Raw genomic sequence first — 23,756 nt, 5'->3', positions numbered from 1 at the left:
TCCAAATAAAAGTTGTGGCAACATGAAGAAATTGTTTGTATTGTTGCACTTTCTAGGAGCTTACCGAGGAGTTCGTGTTTCCTTTCGGAATGAGGCACAGCAGAGACTGTGGTGTCTTTATGATATATGGTTTATTTACAACCTGAGCCTATAATGGAGGGGTTCACAGCATGAACACCCCAAGAGGGCTTTACTTCCCCCATAGAAGCAGCCTTGGATTAAAACAGAAATCAAATATCCCTCTGACTATCTCGCTTCCCAGCCTGAAGCTTTGCTTCTAGACTCTAGCTTGCATCTTCCTTTCTTTTTTTAAAAAATAAAAAATCATTTAAAATTTCAGCGGGGAAGTAAAAGTGCAGAAGGTGAAGAAAACCAAACCAAAACAAAAACAAAAAAGTGCTTTAAACTGTGGTCAATACAACATATGGGTATATAAGTAATATGATTGTTCTGGCCAAATCCATAACAGTGTGTGCTTCCAGAGCACCTTATATAAACACAGGTATTATGCGCCAGATATAAACGAAAAGTAGAAGCAATTGTATTCCATTACAATATTCCATTTGAGAACTTCATTCAACATGAAGGTGACAGCAATTCAAAACAAAATTACAAATGTAATAAGGAAGCAGCTCCTGGGAAAGACATTACGGATCCCTTTACAGCTTTGTGTAACTGAACACCCTATTATGCCGCAGTTCGGAAATAAATTAGGGGCAGCTCCAAGCCTCCACATTCACTTGTTCAGGCTGCAGAGATAGCATCTACACAGACCTGCAGTTCACAGCTTCACCACTTAACAATTCAAGTGAAATGGTACTTCAGTTGCCCGAAAAGCAGCCTATTAAGAACTTTGTGCATTCTTCATTTCAACAATATAGCTTCTCAGCATAGAAGACTGCAATGTCCAGGTTCTGTAGACCAGAAAGAGGGTTAGGCCCACAGTCCACATTCTCAGTGGAGATAAGAAGAAAGCCACAGTTCCATATGTCTTCAACAGGAAATAGCAGGAATAGACCTGCCACAAAAACAGGAGTGCCATACTGAGGTGGATGGGCCACTGTTTGGCATGACGCAGATAGTAGCCAAAGCCATATCCTTGGCAACGCAGCAATAGACACCAACATGTATATGCCATCAATGGTAAGTTAAAGAATGCCACCTGCCAAGACAAAATAGATATAGGTCCATAGAATCATTCAGCTGGAAGGGACCCCAAGGGCCGTCTACTTCAATCCCCTGCAATGGAAGAATCTCAACACATGGCCCCCCATCCCATTTGAAACCATTCCAGACTCTGCTTAGTTGTCTCTAGACAATACCACCATCATTTTGCCTTGCATTTTGTGCAATTCTGTGATCCCCCAAAGACACACACAGGACAGCTGAGTGGGTGCTTTCCTGCAGAATGCAGCAGTTCCATCAAGAAGGGATGCAAAGACATTTTGAAAAACATGTTAAGAGATTGTTGCCTTACAATACTCCCTTTTCCAGGAAAAGGCAGATCAGGCTACAGTTGTACATGCCTAGTTTGCATCCAGGCTGGATGATGATGATGATAACAATGATGGATTGCTGCAATGTGCTTTACATGAGGCTGCCCTTAAAGAAATGTTTGGAAACTTCAGCTGGGATCCAATTCATGGAGCATGTTACTTTGATGTTTGCAAGTTACACTGGCTTCCTATTAGTTTCCAGGAACAACTCCAACTATGATAATAACACATAAAATGCCCTAGTCTATTAGATTTATTGCTTAAAACATAGCATATTCATTTTCCCCTCAAAACAAATATTTAGGTTGACCACCTTTCTTTCAAATGAGATGTTTCAAAAAACATCAAACAAGAGGCTATTTGTTAACCAGTTTTCTAAGAATCCTACCTGCATAATTCCAACAAGGAAGGTTGTACTGCCTTCAAAGAAATGGCCATCAACAATTACTCCAAAGGAAAAGCAGGCGCCCAGATGTCCATCTATAATGTCACCAATAAACCAGGGCCCTATAGAGAAGAAAAGTGCATTAGACTGAAGGAGACAAGAACAACTTGTAATCTAGCCTACCTAGCCCCCAAATCTCCGTCTCAAGGAAAAAAATTTTTTGTCCAATATCCGTCAAAACAAGTCATGACAACAAAAACAGATAGCCAGGTAAGGTATTGGTGTAAATAATGCAACTGATAAGCAGTGACATATTGTTAGAGGTTAGATTTTGTTAGATTTATAATTTAGGCAGAAAATAGAATCCTTAATTTTATTGCATTGCATGACGTGGGTGAGCTTCCTTGAACTGCACAAGGAAAGGTGGGAGATGAGTATTTTTTCAGACATTTCTTAAGTGCGACTGTGATCAAGTAACTAGAAAGCTGGACTTGGATCTAGGAAACCTGGGTTGTGCCCCACCTCTGTCATAGACTGTAGGCAAGTCACTCAAGAGTGGCCGAATCTGTAAACAACTTTGCGAAATTAGAAGTGCTAAATCTTAAAACAGTACACTGTAGCAATAAGGGCTGAAATGTGCACATTTTTAAAAGCACTGCTCAACTTGCACTGCATTGTTTAATTTCTAAGAACTAGCATTGTTTTGGGCAGCACTGGTAGCACAAGGACTTGCTGGGTGCCTCTCAGCAGCATTACGCAGTTATCTTGGGATTGTTATTCAATGCCTCTTACAAAAACCTGTAGCTTGCCAAATATGAAAACATTCCTATGTGATGCCTAACAAATTATCTCCTGAAATTTACAAGTTATTTGTCATCACTATTCAGGCAAGCTTGATGTTTTCTGCCCCACGTTAAGAGTTGAATTATAAATTTTACAGAATGCAAATGCATAGTTTTTTTAAAAACAACAAGCCGTTATTTAGTTAAACAAGCCGTTATTTACCGTATTTTTTGCTCTATAAGACACACTTTTCCCCTCCTAAAAAGTAAGGGGAAATGTGTGTGCGTCCTATGGAACGAATGCAGGCTGTGTAGCTGTCCCAGAAGCCAGAACAGCAAGAGGGAATGTTGCTTTTGCTGCGCAGCGATCCCTCTTGCTGTTCTGGCTTCTGGGATAGCCAATATTTTTTTTTCTTGTTTTCCTCCCCCGAAAACTGGGTGCGTCTTATGGTCTGGTGTGTCTTATAGAGCGAAAAATACGGTAGTTAATTGAGGATTTTGAGCTAGAAGCTCTATTGGCATGCCCATGAACTCGCTGTGCCTGCTTGCATCTTACCCAGAAGAGTATAGAAGCTCAACAGGAGAAATGAGTGGTAGAAAAAGTTGATTTTGCTCAAGATGTGAAGAGAAAAAGAAGCCCTCATTGCTCTGCCCAGAGGTCCTAAAAAGAAAAAGAAAAAACTTTTAACTTGAAGTCCCCTACTTTTAAAAACAGAAATGCAGTAACTTTTTACAAAGTGATACATTTACAGCACCATCAAAGGACAGATTCATTCGCTGAAATCAATGGGATGTGGTGCGAGAAAACTTCCCGGTGGATTGCGCCCAAAATCCATCCAAGATGTATGGACACGTATTCCTGAAGTCTTTGAGATGTTTGACATTTTCAAACCAAACCACAATTTAGCTGTTCATTGGTATCTATCTTTTGAAGAATAGAATACTCAGCCTACAGAGGTTATTAGATTCTTTTTAAAGGGGCAGGGGTAGAATCAATCTGCAAATCACACTGGTGCATTTGCTTTGTTTTAAGTACCGGTGCTTAAAGAAAAAGAAGAAAGGTAAGGAAGGATCAAAATTGTGTTCAAGAAAAAGTATTTCTCTTACTTTTAAGTGTAGGCTTTCCTCGATACCGGAAAATAACCAACAAGGCAATTTGAACTACAACCATTAGTACAAACACTACTCGAACCTGAAAAAGAAAGAAGACAATTTTTAAAAAAAATATATTTAGTAAGCCAAACACAGCCCCCACAATATTGATCTCTCATAATGTGGTGGGAGAATAAAATTTATTTACCACCATTTGGGAATCACTGAAGGCAACAGACCAAAAAAATACTAAAGGATCAAGAGGGATCTCCTGATCGCACGCACCCACAGCAAAAGTCAAATCCAGCATAGTGATGTTTTCCATGAATTTTAATCTTTTAAAATAGTGCCACAAGGACTCTGGAAAGGATGCAAAACTTTTCTTACCCAAAACGCTTTGGGATGCATTAAGGCTCCCGTGTATTTTGTACCCTTTTATTTTCTACATTGTTTTAGCTGATTTTGTTACCTTTATTTTTTTATTGTCGGCTGTTGCAAACTGCCAAAAAAAGCAGTTGCTGGCGAAGTGTGTTAAAGAAACTTCTGTCCACACATAACTCACTCACTCTTTCCCCCTCTGGAATACTCACCAATACATAGAGGTCAGTAAGAAGCACCCAAGATGCCAGAAGGTTAAATGTGAGGGAGAGGTTTTCCTCCATAGCAAACGTATGAAGCCGAGTGGCATTCCTATTACTGGCATCCTAAATATGGGAACACAAAGAAATGAACAAGACTTTCTAATGTGTGATAGCAAAACAACTCAACATCTTTACTAGTGAAAAGCCCATCATTCTGTGGTGTGGTGTGGTGTGGTGTGGTGTGTGTGTAAACATGCACATGTGAATGGGAGGGCAGGTATGCATATTGCAGGGAACCTGGGATCACAGCCAGTGATGGTTTGGGCATCCCATGTCGTGGGCAGTGGATAGATTTCACCTTCACTGCAAAGTATTCCCAAGCACAGTTATTTTATTTTTTTGCCAGATATGGCGATCGTTGTAGAAGAAAATTGAAAGGAGTCTATATGAAGCAGGGATGACACCAGCGTTCTTGAGCAAGTACCAACGCCCAAGGACTCAAGAGTGCCCACCATTGCCAACATTGGCACCTATTAATAGTATCTCATTATTTTAGGACTGGTACTGAGAGGGGCACTGGGCCACATGGCTGAAGTGGCCACCAACTTACCTCAGCCAGAATGCCTCTGGGTCTGGCCACAAAAGCAATATCACTCGACAGTGCTGCATTTGGCTCTGAGTGTAGGAGCCAATTCCTAAGGGCCGAGGTTCTTTTGCCCCCCCCCCAATAAAATATTTGAGGGGGCTGCCCCCCCGTTGATGGGCATTGCCATTTAAATGGTGCACGTGTCTTGTGATTGATTATGTGGGGTGGGGTTTACCTGCCCCCCCCCTGTATTTTATTGCACACTGCCTTGATATTTTATGGTTCTGCATTTATTTTTAAAATAAATAAATAAATGAGCCTAATCTCCAGATCATAAGAATTACCTCTTGCATAAAAGGACTCTAAACAGCTCACGACCCTAACTGATAATTAGTAAGATCATTGGGCTGGGCCCAGGGGTTCTTCAAACTTAACTACAGCATTATGGGGGACGTCTAAATCCACTTCCAACTTCTGCGACATTAGACATAACCCTGCTTCTATTTGCATAGCCTCACCTTCCATTTCTTTGGTTACACTACCAGGGAGAGTCATAAATACTGGGAAAGCAAGCATAAAATACACAAAAGCCATTATATATTCTTGCTCTCTGTCATCTAGAATAACTCTGTGGTATTTATACTGCCTTCATTTTAATGAGGATGAGAAATAATAATTTGCCCGGCATCAATCAATAAGTAATCACGGATGAACAGGGATTGACCTTGCTCTTCCAAGCAACAACTTGCTCTTAAATACATTTCCCCCCCAGTAGTTTGAATGCTATAAAATGTATGATACATTTATAAGCATCAGCAGAGACCTCACCTGAACTGCCACTTCTATCTGATGAAACCCTTCCCTGTAGTTCTGAGGGGCCCATTTCAGTACATAGAGAGGTCCAGAAACATGAACAGCATTCCCCAGATGAATGCCATCAATGCTGACCTTGACAAACTTGATAGGAGAAGGAGAGAATGCCAAAATTCTAAGTAAAAGAAATAAACCAGTATATCATGGAACTTGTTAAGATATAGCACTTGTAAGCGTAAAATAAAAATGATCATGTACTGTATAAATCAGGCATCTCCGACCTGCGGCCCTCCAGATGTTTTGGCTTACAATTCCCACGATCCCTAGCTAACAGGACCAGTGGTCAGGGATGATGGGAACTGTAGTCCAAAACATCTGGAGGGCCGAAGGTTGGGGATGCCTGGTATAAATGATTTCTCAGTTGAGGCATACTATAGTGGGTGAGGCAGAAATTACTGGATTGACTTTGCTGTTCTACTTTGCTGTAGAACGGGATGTTCCTTTTAAAAATTATTGTTAACGTAAGAGATTGTTAACCCATTTAACAGCACACACAATGTGGCCTGTTGAACATCTTTTACAATGCATTCAAAATCGACAGCATTTGCCGTGTTAATGTCTGTCTGGTCACATTTGCGCAAGAATTTTTTTTTTAAAAAAAGTTTAGAAGTAGCAAAGATACATCAGATTACCGGATGTGGGTGGAGTGAAGGATTCTCTGCAGCGGTTCATGAGCAGCACTACTATAAAGGAATGATTTGGGATTGGTGATAAGAACCACAGGCCATTCTTCAAACTTCAGGTCAGCAAAGCTGAAGAGATCGTGATCAAAAGCAAGGATCCTGTACCTGATGTTCAGCAATCAAAACAGTACACTTTTGGTTAACAAATAACATCCTAAGGACAGAAGATTTATACTGCCTGGTGATACGTTTTACTGATTTTTCCAATTTCCTCTGCTTCCACTTAATCCATTTTTGATGCACAGCTGATGCCTTGCACCGGTCAGAATTTCTTCATCTAGAATTGTCAAACATGCAAAAAAGTGATAACAATATAGAGCAGTGTGACAACTCTAAACACAAAGTACTGCTTTTGTCACAGCTGCTTGGATGCAACTGTGAGATGGGTGTGGAAAAACAAGCTGAGTTTGAATCCTGGCAATATGAAGGTACTGTGGCCTCCCTGGATTGCTTTCCCATACCCCTGCACTAACAATGCCTGGTTCTCCTTCACCCACATTTGAATCGCCATCCATTTTTATCACCATCATCCCAGTGGAGAGATTCATTCTGAATCAGCTAAAATGACATTGGCACTGATAATAATAATAATAATAATAATAATAATAATAATAATAATAATAATTTATTTGTACCCCGCCCATCTGGCTGGGTTTCCCCAGCCACTCTGGGCGGCTTTTTACATTGCTATAAGAACAGTACTATAAAAAAGGCCAAAGCACAAATTTTCTTACTTCCTGCTATCTTTCCAGTCTCCCAGTTCCAGCTCTAGAGTTCCGTGATGATGGCGAGTATATAGAGCTGGCATCAGACCACCCAGCGTATGGAAATGCCCACATAAATATGCTGTGGCAGAGCTAACAGAAGAAACATGAAGGATTATTGTCAATTTTGGAGAAGAAATACTAACCTGTAGCCAATTAATAACAACAGCAGCTGAAAAACATTAATACATTTGCACCAGAAAGGAAAAGAAATATTACCGCATTGCCGTTCGTATTCCTGGGGATGTAGAGACAATTGCTGAGGTGGGATAATGGCCAAACCAAATGGAATGGTTACTGTCGCTACTTTCTACAGCCAGTGAAGACAATTCTTGCATTTTATTCTGAAATGAAAGAGCAACTACAAGAGCTTTAGCAGCATGTTATTATTATTATTATTATTATTATTATTATTATTATTATTATTATTATTATTATTGTTATTATTATTATTAATTTATTTATACCCTGCCCATCTGGCAGGGTTTTCCCAGACACTCTGTTGGCTACCAGGTCTTAAACATAATGCAAAGTTTAGGGGATATTAAGGCTGTATGTAGTCCTAGGTACACACACTAGGGTGCTAAGTCTTATTTAACTGAGCAGGACTTGCTTTTGAGTGAATCATTCATCAGGCTGGGCTGCAAGAGGCATTTATCAATGGCTGCTCTAAAAAGCATGGATACTGTGAGCAGATATTTCCAAATTATTTCTCAAAGTTCTTTTTGTCATTAAAATGCCAGTATGCACGTTTGAATAAATAAGCTTCAGTTTCATGTAAGCCACATTCCACATAACAATGGGGGCGGGGAAGCAGAATAGTATAGGCACTAGGGACCTGATCTTGAGGAGGACCAGAGACATGAGGGTACCGGGGATATAAGTCTTTGCTCCCTGCTGTGGTCCCAATCTGGCCCACCACACCTACAATTGGCATTACCAAAATATTGATCCTTTCTTGGCAATGTAAGAAAGGATCAAAGGGTCAAAGCTCCTCTACTGCCTTGCCTCATAACAGGATCCAATCCAGATCAGGTTCCTATTGCCCATGGGCATAGCCAGGATTCTTGTTGGGGGGGGCAGGACCTTTGTTAGGGGGGCAGAACCAATGTGATTGGTCAGTTTGTTAAATATTTCTATTGTTTTACTTGATCGCGGGTGGGGATCTGCTTCTCTGCCTCTACCCATGCTAGTGCCTGTTATTTTCATGGGGGGTGGGGAGAAGTGCCACTGGAAACTCTCAGAATGCCTCCCCTAGCACCAACTTCCACCACAATATTCTTCATATAAAGCAAAACTATGATTTAAGCGTAACAGTTTGTGCAGGCAAATGGAAATAATTGACAATGAGCATTCCAGTCTGCAGCCGAAATGTAAAAAAACAGAGGAAAAATATATGAAAACTATCATTACCAGATCCAGTAGATTAATATGGATATGTGTTTTGCTATCAGATTACTGCAAAACACTGTGGATTTCAGTCTTGGCCTGCAAAGGGTCACATTTTGGTACACGTTGTCATTTCCCCCAAGTCACTCTGTCCATCAGCTGTATCACCAGTGAGTGGGGTGAACAGGGTTAAATCCTGCATTGGCAGCCAAAGCAGCAGGATTTACTCATCGGTGGGAGTTAAATCCTGCTCTGTTTAAGCAGCCCAGCTTTCCAAACCTGCATTGAATCCCCTGCCAAACAACAGGAAAATAACGCCTGTTGCTAGCAACACCTTGCAAGGTGTCTGAAGCCATGACATCTAAGCACTTTGCACAATGCCATTGCAACACCCATGCCATTGATAGGACTGATGGCCCCATCTACCTGTCACATTTTGCCTGCATGCCAAATCTCGATAAGGATGTGGCTCATGGGGCAAAACTGTTCCCTATTCTTGCCTTAAGGCAACACTTGTCCATGAATGTTAATAGCCTGAGATGCGGGTGTTTCCTTACTGGAGCCCAACTGTTAGAACAGGGGTGGGGGACTAGATCTGGCCAGTGGGTTGGATCTTTAATTCCTACAACCCCAATCAGCACTTACTGCAACCTTGTTTTAAATTGGGGTAGGCAACCTAAGGCCCGGGGGCCGGATGCGGCCTCATTGCCTTCTCAATCCTGCCCACAGATGGTCCAGGAATCAGCATGTTTTTACATGAGTAGAATGTGTGCTTTTATTTAAAATGCGTCTCTGGGTTATTTGTGGGGCCTGCCTGGTGTTTTTACACGAGTAGAATGTGTGCTTTTATTTAAAATGCATCTCTGGGTTATTTGTGGGACATAGAATTTGTTCATTATTTTTTTCTAAAATGTAGTCCGGCCCACCACATGGTCTGAGGGGCGGTGGACCAGCCCATGGCTGAAAAAGGTTGCTGACGCCTGTTTTAAATGCATGCTGATTGACGCAGGCCCTGCACCTTCAAAGGGGCTTGCTGTAACTGCCTATCAAGTCTGTTTGGGAAAGGAAAGATGCTCTTTTTGGAGGAAACTGAATCTTCCTGCAAACTGAGAACAACAAGCCCCCTTGAGAGTTATCAGCAAGGAGTTTCCTAGCATGGCTGATCCCATCTACCTGAAAAGAAACAATCTGGAGCTAATTTTAATTTGTAGCTGTGTCTATACCTGTGCTACCCCTCACATCACATATGATGCCAAGGGCAGGGCAGATGGATGACATTTGTGTGTAACACAGCCTTATGGGCCAAATTGGGATACGTGCCAGGACTAATTAGGCCTGTGGGTTAGAGTTTTCTCTTCTCTGTGTTGGAAGATTGCTTTGCGAAAGAGAAAAAGGGTGTTTATTTATTTTCTTCAGGTTTGCCATCAGTATATGTTCTCCGAGCCAGCTGCAGAATAAAGTATAAGATACTTATATTATTTAATTTATGAATCAAAATGGCTAAAATAAAAGGTGATATTAAAATGTTGCATATGAACTTTCCTTTTTAGCAAAGAAAAAGCAACAATAAAATAATAAAAACATCTAGCAGTTTATATTATAAAATGAAACACATTTTTAAGGCATTGTTTTTCTTTTAAACTCACAAACACAAGTTGAATAAAAAGATCTTCAGCTGCCACTGCAAAGTTCATAAATAAGGTACCAGGTGAGTTTGCCTCCACCTGTGCTCAATCTGCATATTTGTGAATGAATTCAAATACTGTGAAATGCTGAAAGTCACCACTGATCCCTCCTTCCAAAAGAAATGAAATCCAAGTAAGCACTGTACTCCTGGAACTTCTTGCCATATAGGGAAATACTGCACACCTGAATAAATATTATATACATCTCGAGGGGATGAAAAGAGGAGGAAATCAAAACAGTAACAGACAGTGTCGTAAGACACAATCACTCCTCTATTGCTCTAAAGCAGTGTTTCTCAAAGTGGGCTGTACCACTCCCGGGGGGGGGGGTTTACTTAGGGGGGCTTTAAGAGGCAAGGGGGGCACTGGAAGTGCAAATCAGATTTTGAAATGATGGTAACACTGGATCAAGTTCATAAATTTGGTTGGATTACTAAACTAAAGAGTTTCAATTGGATTTCGACTAAATGTGCAATAAATTGTTGCTGTTTTGAATTTTATTGTGTTTTTATCTTCCTTAGTGGGTCATGCAAACGGCTATTCTGAATAATGCTTTTTATAGGAGTAGGGAAGGGGGCACTGGGGATGGGTTCATGAAATCACACAGGCCCAAGAAAGTTTGAGAGCTACTGCTCTAAAGGCTTCCCGCAGACTTTGGACTTCAGACAGGTGTAACACACAGGCTTAGGATTTTATTAGCCAGAGAAGAAAGACAAGCTAAGGCTGCAGTGCATGGTGTTTTACATTACCGCTTTCAATATCCCAAAGAAATTGTAGGGTCTCTTGGGGCCTGGATTGAGAGTCGCATCCACACAGATGAAAGAATATTTGCCAAAAGGTGTGCTGTGGATGTAATGGAAGGAGCCGTCCTTTTTCCAAGCAGAATATTTCCTACCAAAATGAGATGGGAATACTGTAGTCAGAAAAATCTGGAAGAAAGAGAAATGTAAAAAGGAATAAATGCACACATTGCCTAGTGCTCAACTAAGCTTTACTCAGAGTAGACCCACTGAAATTAATGGACCTAGTTTAGTCCTATTCATTACTTTCAATGGGTCTACTCTGAGTAAAGCTTAGTTGACTACTGCCCAGTAAGACTTAGGGAGGGAGAAACAAAACTGCATTTGACTCAGTTCATCACCTATGCCATCTTTTAACACAGAAAGGTACAAAATAGTGGCTAGGAAAGAGAGAATCTAAGGGCAAAAACAGAGGAATAGAGCTGCACAGAAATCCTAACAGCGGCAGCAGGGAAGGAGGAACAACACAGGCAAGCCAGAGACTGGGGCTGATGACTACTTCCTAAATAATTATTTTCTAGGCTACTTTAATGAAGTCATTCTTCCTAACACTTATATACCTTGTTTAAACAGAATCTCTCTGTCCTACACACAATTGACTCTCCTTCTGGATTCCTGAATGCAGTATTGTGTCACAGCGCTGTCAGACAAGAAGGTCCAGAGGGAGGAATCAACTCTTCATTGTCAAAAGCACTCTTACAAGTTAGGGAAAGGTATGTCCATCAGTCCTATGTGTCTCAGCTACTTCTGAGAGTGCATCTGATGAGGCAGATACTCCCAACCTTGGCTTACGTATCTCCCTATCCAAGCTGCGCTCAAGCAGGTGCAGACTCCGCCTGTGTTTCACCTTCACCTTCTGCTCCTCCCTCTTCAATCCTCTTTTGGTCCTGGGAGACAGTGGAGCAGGAGAGATGCAGGCAGGAGGAGGAGGTGTGGAAACCCTTGACTCTACACCGGCCTGACCTATCTCTCCCTCCTCCTGCATCCGTTCCTTCACTCTCCAGTCCTGCAGCTTCTCCTGCCTCTGACTCTGGTCTCCTGGCTGTGACAGGTTCACCTATTTCACTGATACCTTCTTCCAAGTCAGTCTCCAATCCCCCTTCTCCCACTCATCAGAATCCAGTCACCACACCTCAGAGTCCAGCCAGTCTCTGACATCATGGTACACTGACATACCTGTAGTAGTTCCGGACATTCTCCAGACCTGGAATGTTGAATGTATCTGCAATGAAAGTGGCAAACAACGTTTCAAAACAAATTTAGAATTGAGCAAGAGACTGCGGGAAAAAATAAGTCCAGGTTAAGACAAGCCCAGTGTAGTATGAATCTTGAGATTGCAGAAGGATATCCAGGGAGCTATCAAAGCTTTAATTCCAGTTTGACCAGGACAGCAAGATTTGCTCTACAATGCATATGCTGAGACAGCCTTTGTTTTGGAATAATAATTATAAATAATGGGGCACTGAATAATGCCTAAATTGCTATAGAACAAAACCAAAAACTAATTGATTTCATTTATTTTATAATTATATTTTATCCTGCTTTCCACTCAAAGAGGCATGCAATTAAAGTACACATAAAGATACAATTATACTAACATGACATAGGAGTTTGTATTGCCATCTCTTTGGGTCTCTGGGAGTTGCTGACACTGTCCAGATTCCAGATTCTATTTTTTCAGAAAGAACGGGCCAAAGAACTGCAGAAGAACATGGGGGCTGGCCAGTGCCAAAGATGACAGACTACAAATGGACCCACAGAAATATTCCAGAAAGACTTTTTTCAGGACTGACAACAAACAAGTCTTACTGGCATATATATGATTGGTAAATATGATAAACATGATTTCTAAAAAAGAATAATACTTCTATGATAAGTTTTTGATAACTGCCACTCAAGACAATGTTTGACCATATTCAGGAGAATTGTTCAAGGCCACTGCCGATGGAGGAGAACAAAATTGGGGACTAAAATTGGTGGCTACTCTTCCAGTTGAAATGACGATTCTACTGCATTAAGACTTCCTGGAGCAAAAAGAATGGGTAACCCGCATCTTCCTACCGTCCTTCATATGTGGAGAATAAATGGGAAACCCACCTCTAGAGTCTCACATCTTTCTTACCATGATTCCCTTTTATGTCTATCCATTTGGTTTTTTCCATGACTTTAGATCTTTTTAAGATTGTCTGGTAAGTTTGCCATTCCACCTCAAACTGATCAGACCCAAGTTTATCTTTTGTTTTGGCATCAGTCAAATCACCTGTTAATGAAAGAAGAGAGACACAGAACATTAAACATATAAAAACATCACAGATAAACAAAAGTACTGTTATTAAATAGGTCATCTAAGGTCGTGCTATGTAAGTAAGCTGTGCTCAATTTAAAATTGTTCCCATTAATTCTGTATGGTGAGCGGCATAATTCTGCCTCTCCAGTCTCCCTGGGACAAAATCTAAGCAGACTGGATCCTACTGGCATCTAAATAAAAAGTTTTATACAGCAAGGTTAGTTCTTCAGGAAGAAATAGAGCTCTGTCTGAGGTTTCAGAGGATGCATGGCCAAAAGCAAAATGAAGGTCCCCAAAGGCAGGAAAGTATCTACCACAATGGAGGAGGACAGAGACTTGGAGGAATACTGGCTTTGGACTGGGGAACAGCTCTAGCTCCACTTGAGCAGAACTTTGATATGCTATGTGACCAACTGTCAGTTATTCCTAATACAGCAAATGATGTGCACAGTCTTGCTCTAACCAACCTGTCTGAGATCCAGCTCTTACAAATGACTGAAGATTTAGCTATAAAGCTGGAGGAACAAACGGACAGGGATAGGAGGTGTGGAAATTGTCCTACTACAAGGCCTACTGGAGAACCAGGAAGTGGGGGGGGGAGGGACATGGTTCATTTCATTACTGACTGGTTACTCTCCCTGAATTTAAACATACCACTGTCCCCCAATGACATAGTTCTGTATGGCAAAACCAGGAGGCCGAAATATGGAACACAGTCAGGTGTGCCTGTACTAATTTATCCAGCCTTATATTCTGGAGTTGCTAGTGTCTGCAGTAGCAGGCACCCCCCCCCCCCCCGCATATCACAGGTCACTTTTGCACCACTGCCCAGGGAATGAAAGGTTCAATTTTACTTAAGGGACATAAAAATGAATCGGCTCGAATTAAAAACTGAACGTAATGGTTTACGAGGGAAACTGCCCAGAGACAGTGGAGTCAGCAGAATAGAAAGAAATCAGCTGCCATCCCAAATATACCTATGAGTGTACTTTATTTTTAACTTTACTGGCAGCCATGGGGGAAAGAATGGCTGCACTTGGAAGTTGGATCAAAACTGACCATCAGCCCAAGAGCAGACAGTCAAAGTAAAAATTAGGACTTTCTGGGAGGAGTCTAAGACATCCTTCACAGACCTCCCATACATGGCAAAGGCAGTACCATTCTAATTACGGTCTTTTCACTAGTACATAATCTTTATAATTCTGAAGTAAGCAAGGATGGTAAGAAAATAACCTTTATCTCTAGAACTCTTCCTGTAAGTCCTATGCTATCCAGTAATTACAGGAAGCTACTAGCCAAGATTTCAAGGGCAGTGCCATTGCTACCTTTAGAAACAATCTGTCCTGACCTTGCATTCTCATTATTCAAATGTTTGTGTTTTTTTCATTATCCTGCTGCCTGGCCAAAGCAATTTTCAGGATAGGGTTATACATATATAATTATATGCAAACAAAACCCAACATTGTTTTTAGTTTGCTCCTCTTAGTATCCAGATTAAGGTTGCAACCCTAACCCCACCTATCTGGGCGTAAGCCACATTTATTTTAATAGGATTGTCTTCTGAATAAACATGGTTAGGATTGCACTGGTAAAACTGCTGAGGGACAGAAATGGATACCAATGAAATGGTTCTAACCCTAAACACACATGATGGGGTGGAATATAAATAGAATAACAAACAAAGAATGAAACAGCGTAATGATTTAAAACAGGAAGTCCTGGGTCATAAATATGCATAGGGAGGGAGCCAGCCTTGCCTTTGTAGGGGTTCTCAAGAAGGTGTCACAACAGAGGAAACACTGGTTTATTATTATTATTATTATTAATAATAATTAATAAAGGTTATTTCTAATAATAATTAGAAATTATTTCTAATAATAATTAGAAAGGTCCGGTGACTTCTGTTTCAGTGTATCTGAAGAAGTGTGCATGCACACGAAAGCTCATACCTAGAAATAACTCAGTTGGTCTTTAAGGTGCTACTGGAAGGAATTTTTTTATTTTGTTTTGACCATGGCAGACCAACACGGCTACCTATCTGTAACTATTATTATTATTATTATTATTATTATTATTATTATTATTATTGAATTGATTATCAAAGAATTGATTCTTTTGAATTATGGTGCTGGAGGAGACTCTTGAGAGTCCCATGGACTGCAAGAAGATCAAACGTATCCATTCTGAAGGAAATCAGCCCTGAGTGCTCACTGGAAGGACAGATCGTGAAGCTGAGGCTCCAGTACTTTGGCCACCTCATGAGAAGAGAAGACCCCCTGGAAAAGACCCTGATGTTGGGAAAGATGGAGGGCACAAGAAGAAGGAGACGACAGAGGACGAGATGGTTGGACAGTGTTCTCGAAGCTACAAACATGAGTCTGACCAAACTGTGGGAGGCAGTGGAAGACAGAAGTGCCTGGCGTGCTCTGGTCCATGGGGTCACGAAGAGTCGGACACGACTAAACAACAACAACAAATATATGTAATGAAGGCGCCAGGCAAGCCTCCCTGGAGAGAACATTCCACAAATGGGGAGCCACCACACAAAAGGCCCTCTCTTGTGTTGCCACCCTCCTGACTGCTCATGGAGGCGGCACACAAAGAAGGACCTCAGATGATGATCACAGGGTCTTGGTTGGTTCATATGGGGAGGTATTGGAGTCCTGAGCCGTCTCAGGCTTTATAGGTCAAAACCAGCACTTTGAGTTGGACCTGGAAACTAATTGGCAGTCAGTGCTGTCAGGCTAGGATCAGTGTTATATGCTCAAACTGTCTTGTCCCAGTGAGCGGCCTGGCTGCCAAATTCTGCAGCAGCTGTAGTTTCCAAGCCAGAGGCAGCCGTTTGTATAACACTTTGAAGTAGTCTAACCTAACAGTTACCAGAAGTTAGGCTATCCCTGTCCAGAGGTGCAGCTGGGCCACCAGCCGACGCTGATGAAGGGCAATCTACCCTGCTGAGGCCACCTGAGCCTCAAGTGACATCCAGGGATCCAGGAGTACCCCCAAGCTACGTACCTGCTCCTTCAGAGGGAGTGTAACCCCATCAAGAGCAGGCAACCTCCCAGCCATCTGGTCTAGGGAACCACCCACTAATAGTGCCTCAGTCTTGTCTGGATTGAGCTTCAGTTTGTTGGCTCTGATCCAGGCCATGCCTGCAGATGTAAAGGAGAAGTAGAGCTGTGTGTCATCAGCATATTCCCGATAATCCCACTCAGTGGTTTCATGTAGATGTTAAACAGCCTAGGGGATAAAATTGAACTCTAAGGAATCCCACACTGAAGGCTGCACTGCAAAGTGGTGCCACCTACCCCTAACTCCAGAAGGATACCATGGTGAATGATATTGAAAGCCACTGACAGGTTGAGAAGAATCAACAGGGGCACGTTTCCCCTGTCTTTTTCTCTAAAGCAGCTGTACATACTACTTCCAAAGACTGCTGACTCATAAAAGGGCCTCTGAGATAAAAAAAGAAGTAGTAGTATAAGTGGGAAGACCTGGTCGTCTTTATCAACGACTTGGATGATGGACTCAAGGGTATCCTGATCAAATTTGCAGATGACACCAAACTGGGAGGGGTGGCTAACACCCCAGAGGACAGGATCACACTTCAAAACGATCTTGACAGATTAGAGAACTGGGCCAAAACAAACAAGATGAATTTTAACAGGGAGAAATGTAAAGTATTGCACTTGGGCAAAAAAAAGGAGAGGCACAAATACAAGATGGGTGACACCTGGCTTGAGAGCAGTACATGTGAAAAGGATCTAGGAGTCTTGGTTGACCACAAACCTGACATGAGCCAACAGTGTGACGCGGCAGCTAAAAAAGCCAATGCAATTCTGGGCTGCATCAATAGGAGTATAGCATCTAGATCAAGGGAAGTAATAGTGCCACTGTATTCTGCTCTGGTCAGACCTCACCTGGAGTACTGTGTCCAGTTCTGGGCACCACAGTTCAAGAAGGACACTGACAAACTGGAACGTGTCCAGAGGAGGGCAACCAAAATGGTCAAAGGCCTGGAAATGATGCCTTATGAGGAACGGCTAAGGGAGCTGGGCATGTTTAGCCTGGAGAAGAGGAGGTTAAGGGGTGATATGATAGCCATGTTCAAATATATAAAAGGATGTCACATAGAGGAGGGAGAAAGGTTGTTTTCTGCTGCTCCAGAGAAGCGGACACGGAGCAATGGATCCAAACTACAAGAAAGAAGATTCCACCTAAACATTAGGAAGAACTTCCTGACAGTAAGAGCTGTTCGACAGTGGAATTTGCTGCCAAGGAGTGTGGTGGAGTCTCCTTCTTTGGAGGTCTTTAAGCAGAGGCTTGACAACCATATGTCAGGAGTGCTCTGATGGTGTTTCCTGCTTGGCAGGGGGTTGGACTCAATGGCCCTTGAGGTCTCTTCCAACTCTATGATTCTATGATTCTATTCTATGGTGCTCCCAAACAAACTGAAGCTGAATTCTTACAAGATTAAAGCAATCATATGATGGAACTGGGAAAGTGATGGAGGGTGGAGGAGCACAGGAATTGTTATTCTCATATGAGGAAAAACTACAACATTCGGGGCTTTTCAGTTTGAAGAAAAGGTGAGTAAGAGAATTGTATAAAATTATGAATGGTGTAAGTTTTTCTCCCTCTCATGGGCATTCAATGTTGGAAGAATCAGGACGGACAAAAGAAAGTACTTCTTCACACAATGCATAGTTATACAGTACTATGCAATCCACTCTCACAAGAGGCAGTGATGGCCACCAACCTGTTGGCTTTAAAAGTGTGTTAGAAAGTAGCTTTCTGAGGCAGTATGCTTCTGAATACCAGATGCTGGAAACCACATTTGGGAGGAGTGCTGTGGTTTTCCCGCAGGCATCTGATTGCTCACTATAAAAACAGGATGCTGGACTAGATAGGCCACTGGTCCAATCCAACAGCCTCTTATTAGGTTACAACTCCCCTGCTCCACTCTTCAGCCCTGTGCTTACACTTCCCTAGTCACACATCTGATGACAATGCTACCACTTTTTACTTCAGATCCAGACCAGCAACCAACATTCATGACCTCAGAAACCCAAACCTCAAGTACTATAATGCATTCTACAAAGTAATTAGAGTGGGAGGTGAGAGATGAGGAGACGATGTCTCACCTGTTACTAAAGTAAGGACAGGTTGAATGACAGGAACCGTTTCCGCACAGAACTTTTCAAAATCAGAAGCTCGTTCAGGACTCTGAAACTTACTGATGTGTAGATCTGATACCTACAAGGCAAAAAAAAAAAAAAAAAAAAAAGGAGGCTGGCAAAATGCTTACAGAATAGCATATTTAGGAAATTGTGTATAAAAACAGTTCCAAATATTGCCTACACTGAACAAGAGTTAAAACACTGACAGCTTAATTTCACAACGAGCACTTTTGGATTTATTTTATTCATATCAATTAGCTATGTAAATTATCAACAGCCTTTTACAGTTTTTATTTCCAGCAAAACTGGCTGTACTAGCACCATGTGAACAGAGGTTCACCTGACATATCCTCACCAGAGCAAGGTCTACCCATGCAACATACCTATCTAACAGCATACTATTGCAAACATAGGACTTCTCCACACTTCTGTTTGTCCTGTTCCCAGGGGAAACCTGCAGTTTATCACTGAATCAGAACAAATGGCAATCAGGTTTTCTACTTATTGCCATTTGTTCTGATTTAGCACTAAAGAACAGGTTTTCTGGGGGAAAGTGGTGGGGCAAAGGGAAAACTGCTCAGACCTGTGTTTTCTAAGCATGGGACAACATGGATGTAGCCAGGGGGTTCAGGGAGGGCAACTGCCCCCCACCAGGTAAATAAATAGAAATACCTAACTGGCTGCATTGCAGATATTTCGGTTCTCCCCCCCTCAACATAAAGCCTGTCCCTCCTAAAATAAATCCTGGCGATGTCCATATGGGACAAGCAGAAGTGTGGACAAACCCACAAGTCAGACCCTTCAATGCATTAATGCCAGTTTCTGATCTCACTTATCAGAACTTGGCAAGGCTTGTGCCTGTTACAAAGCATATCCATGCCCAGGCAAATCTAACCCCTCTGTGCATTAATGTAGTTTCTTGATCTCAGTTATCAGAATAACTATTTGCCATTCATTAGTGGCCTCACAGCAACAGCCTGCATTACCCGCCCCCCCATCCAATACACCAGTTTATTTGTGCCTTTAACCCCTCCGATTCTGAAAAGAGGAAAACAATAGGTGAAAAACACAGTGCGACCGTTGGATAGTTATCATCTATAACAGTTATGATCATGATTTGCCTTAAGAATTAAACCCCAAGTGCTGCTGCGGTTTCTCCGCAGGGCACCCTTCTCACGGGGCGCTGGGGCCGCGTGTCTGTCTCCCCAGACAAAACAAAATAAAAAAATTCCTTCCAGTAGCACCTTAAAGACCAACTAAGTTAGTTCTTGGTATGAGCTTTCGTGTGCATGCACACTTCTTCAGATACACTGAAACAGAAGTCACCAGACCCTTTTATATAGTGAGAAGGTGGGGAGGGGTATTACTCAGAAGGGTGGTGGGAATGGGTGATTGGCAGATAGCTGTGATGAGCCTGTTGACGACTCTGTTTCAGTGTACCTGAAGAAGTGTGCATGCACACGAAAGCTCATACCAAGAACAAACTTAGTTGGTCTTTAAGGTGCTACTGGAAGGAATTTTTTTATTTTGTTTTGACTATGGCAGACCAACACGGCTACCTATCTGTAACTGTCTCCCCGGAGTTCACGAAAGGGTCACGAGGCGGCTCCGCCTCGGCTCGACTCGCCTGAATTATCCAGAAGAGGTTGTTGGCCTCGGATCCGGGCGCCGGCTGTGAGGAGAAGGAGCGAGGCTGGCGCCGCAACTGCTCGGACCCCGAAGGGCTGCGCCAGCCCACCAGCACCGCAGCGAGGGCGGCCGCCAAGAGCCCGGCAGCTAAGCGCAGCATTTTCCACCAGCTCGCTGTCATGCACGCGAGCGCAAACCTCCGCCGGTCCCTGATGAGACGGAGCGCGGCGGGAAAAGCCGTCCGCTTCCGCCTCGGCCCACTTGAAGGGTAGGGCGGCCGCCCAGCCGCCCCGCCGTGTTCGGTTAGGCCCTCCCTTCCTCGGCTCCATTGGAGAACCGCCTCCGCCGTCAGAGCTCGCGAGGTGAAGCAACAAGCGCCCGGCCGGGCCGTGCAGAAGCTGCTTAGGCTGCAAGCCGCGCTGGACCGGTCCAAAGGACTGCGTGCGGCCTGGGCGCGCCTTCTTTCCCAAGCCAAGTGGCGGGAGCTGCTGCTCTCCCGTACGTGACATCAGGGCTCAGCCCTCGCTTGGGGGAACTGCAGCTGCTGCTGCTGCTGCTTTTGCAGGGACATACAGCAGGGGCTTTTGCAGCAACATACAGCGAGGATTTGGGGAGGGGGCAGGACACCCACCTGCCAACATCCTGTGCAAATTCAGAATGAAATGCCTCAGCAACAGTTGTTTAAAATTACTTCCTTTTGAGCCTCAGTGCTCAGACAAATCTGTCAAAATATTTCTACAATTTCCTTTAGTTAAATATTTGTATTTATTTACTTGATTTAGGGTTTGGCTTAGTCATGCTGGGCACATGATGAGCACCGCAACCCAAGAGTCATTCGAGACTGGACTTAACTGTCAGGGGTCCCTTTACCTTACTTGATTTAGGGTTAGGCAGCTGCTAAGCCCATGAGCAATAGCATACCGCTGAAAAGCAAGGGGAAAAAACACATTTTCTGTTGTAGAAACGGTTTGCTCGCTTTTTTATTATCTCGCTGTACACTGCTTTGATGGCTTCAGGCTGTGAATCAGTTTAAATTAAAGGAATAGCAGTAAATGTCGCAAGAGGAGAAGGCTTGAGGATATGGTGCCAAAGCAGCTGGAATCTAGAAAGCTTCTTGAAGGATGCCTGGTATTTTAATTTGAATAGCAGACTTCATCACAAATTAGTTTTGAAATCTCTGTGAGCTTCAAGACGAGGGAGGTGGGTGAAGTTCTCATTGCCCCTAGATTGTAGCTGGTAACTTCAATTTGAGTTGCTGGATAGACCAGTCACAAAACTCTTGACAGCACAATCTGGTCTATCATAAGTCCATCACAGTTAAGATTTATTTGGCAAAGTCCCATTAAGCTCAATAAAGCCTACTTTTGTGTAAATGGGTATAGGATTGCAGCTTCCAGGTTGAACCTCCAGAAGGGCACCATTGAGGTTCCCAGCCTGTGTGTGTGAGGGCACACAAATGTGAATAATAATAATAATAATAATAATAATAATAATAATAATAATTTGCCGATCGTCAGGTCGGCGGTTCGAATCCCCGCGGCGGGGTGCGCTCCCGTCGCTCGGTCCCAGCGCCTGCCAACCTACCAGTTCGAAAGCACCCCCGGTGCAAGTAGATAGTGGGAAGGCAAGTAGACTAGCGGGAAGGTAAACGGCATTTCCGTGTGCTGCGCTGGCTCGCCAGATGCAGCTTGCCACGCTGGCCACGTGACCCGGAAGTGTATGCGGACAGCACTGGCTCCCAGCCTATAGAGTGAGATGAGCGCACAACCCTAGAGTCTGGCAAGACTGGCCCGTATGGGCAGGGATACCTTTACCTTTAATAATAATTTATTTACACCCTGCTCATCGGGCTGGGTTTCCCCAGCTACTCTGGGCAGCTCCCAACAGAATATTAAAAACATGATAAAACATCAGACATTAAAAACTATCCTAAACAGGATTGCCTTCAGATGTCTTCTAAAAGTCGGGTAGTTGTTTATTTCTTTGACATCTGATGGGAGGGCATTCCACAGAGCAAGCACCACTACAGAGAAGGCCCTCTGCCTGGTTCCCTGTAACCTCACTTCTAATCATCATCATCATCATTTTATTATTTATACCAATTTAGGGAGTTTTTAAACATTAAAAGCTTCCCTAAACAGGGCTGTCTTTTAAAAGTAAGACATGGGGGGCGGGGTGCCAAACTGGGTCTTTGCCCCAGGTGAAAAAAGGCTAGTTTCACTCCAGAGTTGGAGTAGATGGCCCTTGAGGTCACTCCCAACGCTGCAAATTCTATGATTCTAAGTTCAGTTGACCTTTTCCCTTCAAACATAGGCAACTCCTAGGGACACTGGCCTAGGGCCCGATTCAGGTTTGATGAGGCCCTAAGGTACTGAAGGTAATGGGGCCCTTTCTATGTCCAGCTGTCCTTTGTCAACAACAAATTGTCACTCTTTTTTGTGTTGAATATATGCTATACAGTAATTTATGGACCTAATAGGTATCTAAAGCCATTTGCACGCAACAAAATATGTATTTTATCAAAGTAATTGTTGAACTGAAATACAATGAAGTTTTTTTTCCCTTTAAAATTTTTTGGGGCCCCCAAGAGAGTGGGGCCCTAAGCTATAGCTTGGTTAGCTTCTACATAAATCCGGCACTGCCCCCTACCCCAATAAAATATTTGAGGGGGTCGCCCCCCCAAATTGAATGGTGCGAGTGCGATTGATTATGGAGAAGGGGCTTTATGTGGGGCCCCCATATTTTATTCAAGTTGGCCCCCTTGTCTCAAAATATGTGTGTGCCGGACGGAAGCTTATGCAGGTCGCAGAAAAGCTTTCCGAGATGACTCCCTAATGAAACACAGAGCTAAAAAGCGCCACTTCCTCGCGCTCTGCATCTCCCGCCCGCTTAACAAGCCGTGGCTGCACCGGCGCCCTCCTCTCCCGGCAGTGGAGGAGCGTTCTCCTGAGCATGCGTGTGAGATCTCCCGCGCATGCTCAGCGTCGCCCAGGACCAAATTCGCCTCGGTTTCCAGCGCTGGGCGTCGGGTCAAGTTTTTTGGGCGAATCTCCCCCTCCGCCGCTCCTCCCCCCTCCCCCCCGCAGCTGGTTTCCGGTGGGGCCGCGGCGGGGCTCGGCTTGGAGATTGGCAGGTCTCCTAAGATGGCGGACGCAGGCGACGGAGCCGGAGGGATGGCTGGAGCGGGAGGCGCTGCCCCCGCGGCGAAACCCTCCGAGTTGGCCAGGGTGAGATGCCGCCGCCGCGTGGGCTTGGCAGCCCTGTGGGCTGGGCGCTCGGAGCCTCCCCGCCGGCTTGTGCCGTAGGAAGGGGGGCGTCTGTTCCTCGCGGGTAACAACGCCCCACGTCGCCCGCATTCACGGGGCTGCCGGCTGCTTCCTTGCATGTCTGGAAGGGGCTCTTCTCCAGAAGCGCTCGGGGTCTGGCTCCTGCTAATCCCCAATTGCCCGCTGCTCTGCAAACGGTTAATCTCTGCCCCTCTGTCAGGTGTTGGAAGTGGGCACCTGCACGGTGTGCCACACAGCATGCATGCTCCCGTTTAAAT

The 23,756-nt window shown here is 43.6% G+C and overlaps 2 protein-coding genes across 3 annotated transcripts in view; one reads left to right on the top strand and one right to left on the bottom strand.

Moving 5' to 3' along the window:
- Positions 1-112: 112 nt before the first annotated feature.
- Positions 113-20,666, bottom strand: TMEM62 (transmembrane protein 62). The gene is made up of 14 exons (XM_081838666.1): positions 20,211-20,666; positions 18,548-18,659; positions 13,239-13,376; positions 12,293-12,338; positions 11,066-11,207; positions 7,462-7,586; positions 7,213-7,335; positions 6,428-6,583; positions 5,751-5,910; positions 4,346-4,459; positions 3,771-3,855; positions 3,220-3,324; positions 1,885-2,003; positions 113-1,162 (listed from the first exon to the last, which is right to left on the bottom strand). Exons 1-14 carry the CDS (start codon positions 20,391-20,393, stop codon positions 845-847), a joined length of 1,926 nt encoding a protein of 641 aa, XP_081694792.1. The 5' UTR covers positions 20,394-20,666; the 3' UTR covers positions 113-844.
- Positions 20,667-23,185: 2,519 nt separating this feature from the next.
- UBR1 (ubiquitin protein ligase E3 component n-recognin 1) overlaps positions 23,186-23,756 on the top strand; it is a 58,685-nt gene continuing 58,114 nt past the window's right edge. For both annotated transcript variants that reach the window (XM_081881011.1, XM_081881010.1), the window contains exon 1: positions 23,186-23,439. In XM_081881011.1, the coding sequence (XP_081737137.1) occupies positions 23,356-23,439 (84 nt within the window). In that variant the 5' untranslated portion in view covers positions 23,186-23,355. The remainder of the gene's footprint in view (positions 23,440-23,756) is intronic.

The sequence above is a fragment of the Podarcis erhardii genome (genome assembly GCF_964252035.2).
Source record: "Podarcis erhardii genome assembly, chromosome: 1".
Taxonomy (NCBI): domain Eukaryota; kingdom Metazoa; phylum Chordata; class Lepidosauria; order Squamata; family Lacertidae; genus Podarcis; species Podarcis erhardii.
The sequence above is the reverse complement of the archived record's forward strand: the minus strand, read 5'-3'. Positions and strand labels throughout refer to the sequence as shown.